Below are 8,480 nucleotides of genomic sequence, written 5' to 3'. Positions count from 1 at the left end.
CTACCTTTAATTTAAGTTAGTTTTAAGCTCATGTTTTAAACGATTAAAACCTGTTTACACCCCGCTTCAAACAAAGAGTTTCATTTATTTCAACATCCCACCAACAACCGCCACTAAACTTCACTCTAGCAAGAAAAAAATTTAACGCAAGTACACAGCAAAAGTCAAACTAAATAGAAAATTAAACCTCATTAAGTAAAACATATCAATATTTTCATTAATTTAGTAATTAAGTTGTAATTCCGAGATAGTTTGGTTTTATGTAAATTGACTGAAAAAATACTTCGGGAGGTCTAAAATATTTTTTTGCCAGCAAAACCTAATTTTAAATCATGGCTAATAACTAGTGTACAAATGAGTTAACAATACCTCTCTTGACAAAGGTCATACAGCACTTATAAACATGACTTGCGTAAGTTTACAAGTGCTTATTATCTCAACAACTCGTAATAATAGATTGTCGTCTATATAAATGCAGTAATGAACATCTACTTTGTAACAATGAGTTTCAAAGGCAAAGTAGTGCTTATAACGGGCGCCAGCTCCGGTATTGGAGCCGCGACGGCTATCGAATTCGCTAAAAATGGAGCTAACGTAGCCATCGTCGGCAGGAACGTGGAAAAACTGAACAAAGTCGCCGAAAACTGTTCCAAATATTCCAAACCGTTGGTAATCAAGGCCGACGTAGGCGACGAAGAAGAATGTAAAAAAATGGTTGCATCTGTCATAAAAACATTTGGAAAACTCGATGTGTTGGTCAACAATGCTGGGATAATGCGAAATGCGACTATTTTGGAAGGTAACTTCTTGGAAATGTACGATGAGACCATGAAAGTTAATGTCCGAGCGCATCTTAACGTGACCTCCCTCGCAGCGCCGTATCTGGTCAAAACTAAAGGTAATATCGTCAATATATCAAGTGTCGCTGGCTCCATGGCACCGATAATGAAAGGTATAACTCCATACTGTGTCTCAAAGGCGGCATTAAACCATTTTACACGCTGTGCAGCTGTGGAATTGGCGAGTGAAGGCATACGAGTCAACACAGTGAGCCCTGGACCAGTTATAACCGACATTATGGAAAACGCTGGATTGACAAATGTTAAGCTAGAGAATTATGCCGACTTTTTGCCACTGAAGCGTGTATCGCAGTCTGTGGAAATCGCTGATATGATACTTTTTTTGGCAAGTGACAAGGCTGTTGGCGTGACAGGAGCGGAATTTTTTGTTGACAATGGTTATATGATCAAGAACTGAATTGTCGTAATTATTAAAATATATAATTTTTATACAAACGTTTTGTATCAGTTTAACACAAACAAGATTTATTCTAGAATGTTTTTGTTACCATACCTAGTTAAACATTGCTTTTATTAGTTATATATTTGTAGAAAACAAAAATGTATAACGTATATATCGTTACAATTATAAGAGTTTATATTTACTAACTGCCCCCGCGAACTTTGTTTCTCCTTAATGTGAATTTACTTAGCCTACCTTTTCGGTACATACAACATGGAACATTTTGCTATGCTACCCCAGAGACAGTTCGGTTTTTTGGAATGAAAACTTTTTAGGTTTTTCTGTGATTATTTTTCCGACCCAAATATCGGCCAATAGAATTGCACCATTCGACGTCACGTGGTACAACCTACATGGTATTATACTGATAATTTTTTGTGAAAATTTTCTCTGGTCGTTGCTTCAAGAAAAGTATTAAGTAGTTGTTTTATTCATTATGAAATTCTTATTTGTTAACTGTACATTTCGTCTCATGGTGCAATTCTATTGGCCGACATTTGGGTCGGAAAAATAATCCCCCGAATACCACACGAGCTTCAAAATTATCGGGTATTAATACCCGATAATTTTGATACTATATTTGTTTGCAGGGAACCTTAAGGGAATATTATAAGTGAATATTTCTCTATGTAAACCTTAGAGTTCAAGTCGTAAGATTTTAATTAAAAAATAAAAAGCAGGAGTTGGTGATATACGACTGAAAATTTAGGGTTGTATGTTTTTTTTATTTGATTTTTGTGTGTAAGGCATGCCGGTTTCCTCATGATGTTTTCCTTCCAACGAGCGAGTGTTAAATGCGCAGATCGAAAATTCCATTGGTGCACATCCGGGCAGCCCACGTCTTCAGAGATGAGAGTCGTACGCTGGCCAATACTGCATCAGAATTATGCTTGTATAATGTCGCAAAGGAATCCGACAACGAAATCCATGCGTGCAAAACAAAGACGCGGCCTACTAAATAGTGTTTTAATGATAGAAATACATATAACAATAGCCCTCTTGTTCGCGTCAAAGGTCAGCACTTAGAAACATGATTTATTATCATGCGTAAATTAAGTATAGTGTTTATCTTATTATCTTATCACAATAAATCGTCTATATAATTACATTGCAGTCTATCTCCAATGTAATCATGAGTTTCAAAGACAAAGTAGTGCTTATAACGGGCGTCAGCTCCGGTATTGGAGCCGCGACGGCTATTGAATTCGCTAAAAATGGAGCCAGCGTGGCCATCGTCGGCAGGAACGTGGAAAAACTGAACAAAGTCGCCGAAAACTGTTCCAAATATTCCAAACCGTTGGTAATCAAGGCCGATGTAGGCGACGAAGAAGAATGTAAAAAAATGGTTGCATCTGTCATAGAAACATTTGGAAAACTCGATGTGTTGGTCAACAATGCTGGGATAATGCCAAATGCAACTATTTTGGAAAGTAACTTCTTGGAAATGTATGATGAGACCATGAAAGTTAATGTCCGAGCGCATCTTAACGTTACCTCCCTCGCAGCACCATATTTGGTCAAAACTAAAGGAAATATCGTCAATATATCAAGTGTCGCTGGCTCTTTGACACCGACAATCAAAGGTGCGAGTCCGTATTGTGTCTCAAAGGCTGCTTTAAACCATTTTACACGCTGTGCGGCTGTGGAATTGGCGAGTGAAGGCGTACGAGTCAACACAGTGAGCCCTGGACCAGTTATAACCGACTTTATGGATAACGCTGGTTTGACAAATATTAAGCTAGAGAATTATGCCGACTCTATGCCACTGAAGCGTGTATCGCAGTCTGTAGAAATCGCTGATATGATACTTTTTTTGGCAAGTGACAAGGCGGTTGGCGTGACAGGAGCGGAATTTTTTGTTGACAATGGTTATATGATCAAGAACTAAATTGTCGTAATTATTGTACACGAAAATTGTATGCAATAAAAATATATAGATACATATTGTATCACTTTAACACAAACAATTTATTCTAGAATGTTTTTGTTACCATAATTAAACATTGCTTCTATTTGTAGAAAACAAAAAATTATAACGTATATCTATACTATAATATTATAAAGAGGAAAGATTTGATTTTTTGTTTGTTTGAAATGAATAGGATCCGAAACTACTGGACCGATTTCTTTCTTTATTTTTTTATTTTTATTTTTTTCTCGAAAAATTCTTTCACCGTTGGCAAGCTACACTATTCTCGAGTGACATAGGCTATATTTCATTTTCAAAAAAATTAGGGAGGCTTACTAAAACTTAAATAATCTAACCCAAGGTGTAAAAAAATAAACAAAAAACTTTCTTCAATCGCGTGCGCTGCGAAATCTATTAAAGATAGAACAAAATGATGTATTACAATTTTTCAGGACACATCACTGTCTATAAAAAAAATCCCGACAGTGTGTCTCTCTATCTTTTATAGAATGAACTGAAACTGAAAAGGCATACACTCAGCATCTATCAAATTTCACCTGAAATCTATCAAAGGAGATTAGGTTAATTTCAATATTGATTATTCTAAAACTTTAATTTGTGTATAATTTCTATTGTTTATTTTTCATTAATAAAACCATGAAAAATTAGGAATAAATCGATTATTTATTAATCGATTTAAAAAAAAATCTTTTTTAATTAACCTAATCTCGTTTTGATTGAAATTTGATAGATCCTGAGTATGACTTTAATCGAATTTTCATACTAAAAAAACAATCGATTAATAAAAAATCGATTTTTTTATGCATAATATCTCATCCCTAATTGGAGGTGGCCTTCGCCAACAAAAGGCACACAGGCAAGGTTGACGAGGGAATGTAAATATTCAGTTATAATACCACAAGAGCTTCAAAATTATCGGGTATTTCCCGATAGGTTCGTCGTCATGACGACTATATTTGTTTGCAGGGAACCTTGAGGGAAATGCCCGATAATTTTGAAGCTCGTGTGGTATTCGGGGGATTATTTTTCCGACCCAAATGTCGGCCAATAGAATTGCACCATGAGACGAAATGTACAGTTAACAAATAAGAATTTCATAATGAATAAAACAACTACTTAATACTTTTCTTGAAGCAACGACCAGAGAAAATTTTCACAAAAAATTATCAGTATAATACCATGTAGGTTGTACCACGTGACGTCGAATGGTGCAATTCTATTGGCCGACATTAGGGTCGGAAAAATAATCAACTATATTTTTGAAGTTATACTTCTTTAGGCGCGTTATGAAAAATTGATGAGAGTAAAATTTTACGATGCGCGCGCACCGTGACACAAAATTAACAGAATGAAGTTGCCCAAGGAAGATACTACGGCATTGGACATAATTTAAAAACAACATTCGAATAATAATAGAATTTATGTTACACTTTATGTAAGAGAATAATAATAAATATTTATTTATTTAATTTTTCAAATGTAAACTGAACTTTATTGACTATAATGACTCCTTTTCCAGTTTTTGATTATTTAATTGTAATTAATTATTTGCATGCAATCAAAAACTATTTTTAATAATGCCAAAGAAGTATAACTTCTTACGCGCGTACATATACATTCTAGATTAAGTATCATTGTATCTTGTCTGAATAAAGGCTTATATTATTATTATCGTTTTAATCATTTTGATATCAATTAGGCACAATTTGATAGGTCGCTACGCGGCACACATTCATTTAAATATTCACACGACACGTCAGAACATCTAAAAAGTAAACAATCGTATCCTATTAATCTTTAAAAACGTTTAAACGGTTTAAAACACGTTGTATATTTGTGATAAAATACCGAAATTTTTACATTTCTAAAATCTATTTAAGGTGCTGTCCATTAATCACGTGATGTTTTTTTATCATTTTTAACCCCTCCCTCCCCCATGGTGATACGTGGTGAGGTTTGAGACTACCATTTTGCTCAATTGTATTAAAGTCAAGACTTCGAGCTGGCCAATCTAAACGACGAATCCCAAGTTCTTGCAAGAACGCTCCGTAACGCTATTTTTATTATCAATCGCCACCCTTTGGCGACGTTCAGCATATCTGGGATGTTCTAAAGAGACGTAACCTATTCCGTAAACCATCAGGGAGCTAGACATAGTCATTGCAGAAGAGTATGCAAGGAGACTATCGTAATCTAAACCACGATGTTCGAAAGAAAACGAAAAGCAAATATTATCAAAAAAACAGATGCGATTCTGCCGCAGTTAATACCTTTTTGGTCGTAGAGCCAGAGGAGTATGAGAGAGCGCATTTAATTAATATGATTGCAGATTTATTTTTTACAATGATCACTTGAAACAAAATATAAAAGATTCATGGTTTGATAATAAAACTGGACAAATGTTATTATAATATTTATTCCTCGACACTTTAGTGTACATGTTTATGTAATAAGTATATTGTTGTAAGAGTGGGAACGTATATTCTTCTATACGTTATTAAAAACTGTACAATTAGTAAATAGTGCAAAGCAAAATGTCATTAGAAATTTACAACGCTTAAGAGAAACAGTGCCGATACGACCCTTGGTCCTCAGACTTCTGTTTGTTTCGTGATGATTTCTCAATAGGCAAGTAGGTGACATTGCCTGACACTCTTCTATTTTTGGGTGCCGGTTTCGTCACGATATTTTCCTTCCTACGAGCGAGTGTTAAATGCGCAAAATGAGAGTCGTATGCTGGCCAACACTGAGCCAGAATTATGGTTGTATAATGATGTCGCAAAGGAATCCGAAACCGAAATCCATGCGTGCAGAATCAAAAGCTAGTAAATTCAAACAAAGACGCGACCTACTAAGGCACGAATTTTAGGACTTTTGAACCCCTCCCCCCGTCCTTGTCACAGGTTGTCACGTTTTTATAACCCCCCCCCCTCTTGATGTGACGTCACAAAATTTAAATTTATGTATGTATTTAAAAATAATCGTTGTAATAACAACTTTAAACAATTCGCGTAAGGATGATTTTGCAATAATACTTTTATTCGAGAGTGCATCTTGGGTTTTTTGTATATCAATAGTTTAAGTATTTAAAATTTTAACATGTGACATCACAAAAGTATTGACCATGGGGGGCCATGCCCCTTGTCACACGATGTCACACTTCGATACCCTCCCTCCCCATTAACGTGTGACGTACTTTATGGATGGCCCCTAACTGATAGGGTGTACTAGTGGCTATAGCAATTAATTAAAATGCAAATAATACTTGAAAACATTGTGTTTACTTGTATGAGAAAATATACGAACTAAATTATAAAGGAAACCGCACATTTAAAAATAAAATAAAGATATTCCAAATTTAAACGCAGTGCATCATCGACAATTGTATGTGGACAGCACCACGACCTTCCGACACTAACTAGTGTTTAAATGATAGAAATACATATGACAATTATAGCCCTCTTCTTTGCGCCATAGGTACTATACTTATAAAAATGACTTGCGTGAATTAAGTAAAGTATTTATCTTAACGTCTTATCACAATAGATTAACGTCTATATAAAGACATTGCAGTCTATCTGCATTATAATCATGAGTTTCAAACACAAAGTAGTGCTTATAACGGGCGCCAGCTCCGGTATTGGAGCCGCGACGGCTATTGAATTCGCTAAAAATGGAGCTAACGTGGCCATCGTCGGCAGGAACGTGGAAAAACTGAACAACGTTGCCGGAAACTGTTCCAAATATTCCAAACCGTTGGTAATCAAGGCCGACGTAGGCGACGAAGAAGAATGTAAAAAAATGGTTGCATCTGTCATAAAAACATTTGGGAAACTCGATGTGTTGGTCAACAATGCTGGGATAATGCGAAATGCGACTATTTTGGAAGGTAACTTCTTGGAAATGTACGATGAGACCATGAAAGTTAATGTCCGAGCGCATCTTAACGTGACCTCCCTCGCAGCGCCATATTTGGTCAAAACTAAAGGTAATATCGTCAATATATCAAGTGTCGCTGGCTCAATGGCACCGAGAATGAAAGGTATAACTCCATACTGTGTCTCAAAGGCGGCATTAAACCATTTTACACGCTGTGCAGCTGTGGAATTGGCGAGTGAAGGCGTACGAGTCAACACAGTGAGCCCTGGACCAGTTATAACCGACTTTATGGATAACGCTGGTTTGACAAATGTTAAGCTAGAGAATTATGCCGACTCTATGCCACTGAAGCGTGTATCGCAGTCTGTGGAAATCGCTGATATGATACTTTTTTTGGCAAGTGACAAGGCTGTTGGCGTGACAGGAGCGGAATTTTTTGTTGACAATGGTTATATGATCAAGAACTGAATTGTCGTAATTATTAAATATATATTTTTATACAAACATATTGTATCAGTTTAACACAAACAAAATTTATTCTGGAATGTTTTTGTTGCCATAGTTAAACATTGCTTCTATTAGCTATATTATTTGTAGAAAACAAAAATTTAAAACGTATATAACATTACAATTATACGAATTTATATTTACTAGCTGCCCCCACGAACTTCGTTTCTCCTTAATGTGATTTTACTCAGCCTACCTTTTCAGTACATACCAACATGGCACATTTTGCTATGCTACCCCAGAGACTGTTCGGTTTTTTGGAATGAAAACTTTTTAGGTTTTTCTGTGAATATTTCTCTATGTAAACCTTAGAGTTCAAGTCGTAAGATTTTAATTAAAAAATAAAAAGCAGGAGTTGGTGATATAAGACTGAAAATTTAGGGTTGTATGTATTTTTTTATTTGATTTTTGTAAAGCATGCCGGTTTCCTCATGATGTTTTCCTTCCTACGAGCAAGTGTTAAATGCGCAGATCGAAAATTCCAGGGGTGGACATCCGGGCATCCCACAACTTCAGAGATGAGAGTCGTACGCTGGCCAACACAGCCGTAAGTGAGTGTAACAATTCCTTATTCAATACAAAAATAAAAACTAAACTAGTAGCATGCCAGAAAGCAATGGAAAGAAGCGTACTTAAAATAAGAAAAATACATTAAATTAAAAGCGAAAACATAAAACGAAGAACAAAAGTTATAGATGCCTTACATTATGCCCTAAAACAGAAGTGGCAGTGGGCGGGGCATATAGCAAGATACACAGATAATAGGTGGACCTTAAAGACAACTGGAAAGGACCAAGAGTAAGAAGGAGAAGAGGTCGCTCAAAAAAAAGGTGGATAGAAGAAATAGAAGCGGTAGCAGGAA

At 35.8% G+C, this 8,480-nt stretch overlaps 2 protein-coding genes across 2 annotated transcripts; both read left to right on the top strand.

The window, feature by feature from the left end:
* Positions 1 to 485: 485 nt before the first annotated feature.
* On the top strand, positions 486 to 1,266 carry LOC125058640 (3-oxoacyl-[acyl-carrier-protein] reductase FabG-like). Its single transcript, XM_047662761.1, has one exon. The coding sequence runs from the start codon at positions 502 to 504 to the stop codon at positions 1,255 to 1,257; it is 756 nt and encodes a 251-aa protein (XP_047518717.1). The 5' UTR covers positions 486 to 501; the 3' UTR covers positions 1,258 to 1,266.
* A 5,387-nt stretch (positions 1,267 to 6,653) lies between these two features.
* On the top strand, positions 6,654 to 7,729 carry LOC125058642 (3-oxoacyl-[acyl-carrier-protein] reductase FabG-like). The gene has a single exon (XM_047662763.1). It carries the CDS (start codon positions 6,824 to 6,826, stop codon positions 7,577 to 7,579), a length of 756 nt encoding a protein of 251 aa, XP_047518719.1. The 5' UTR covers positions 6,654 to 6,823; the 3' UTR covers positions 7,580 to 7,729.
* Positions 7,730 to 8,480: the final 751 nt, after the last annotated feature.

Source organism: Pieris napi, chromosome 18 (assembly GCF_905475465.1).
Source record: "Pieris napi chromosome 18, ilPieNapi1.2, whole genome shotgun sequence".
NCBI classification, from domain to species: domain Eukaryota; kingdom Metazoa; phylum Arthropoda; class Insecta; order Lepidoptera; family Pieridae; genus Pieris; species Pieris napi.
Note: the sequence above shows the minus strand (reverse complement) of the source record. Positions and strands in the feature narration are given on the sequence as shown.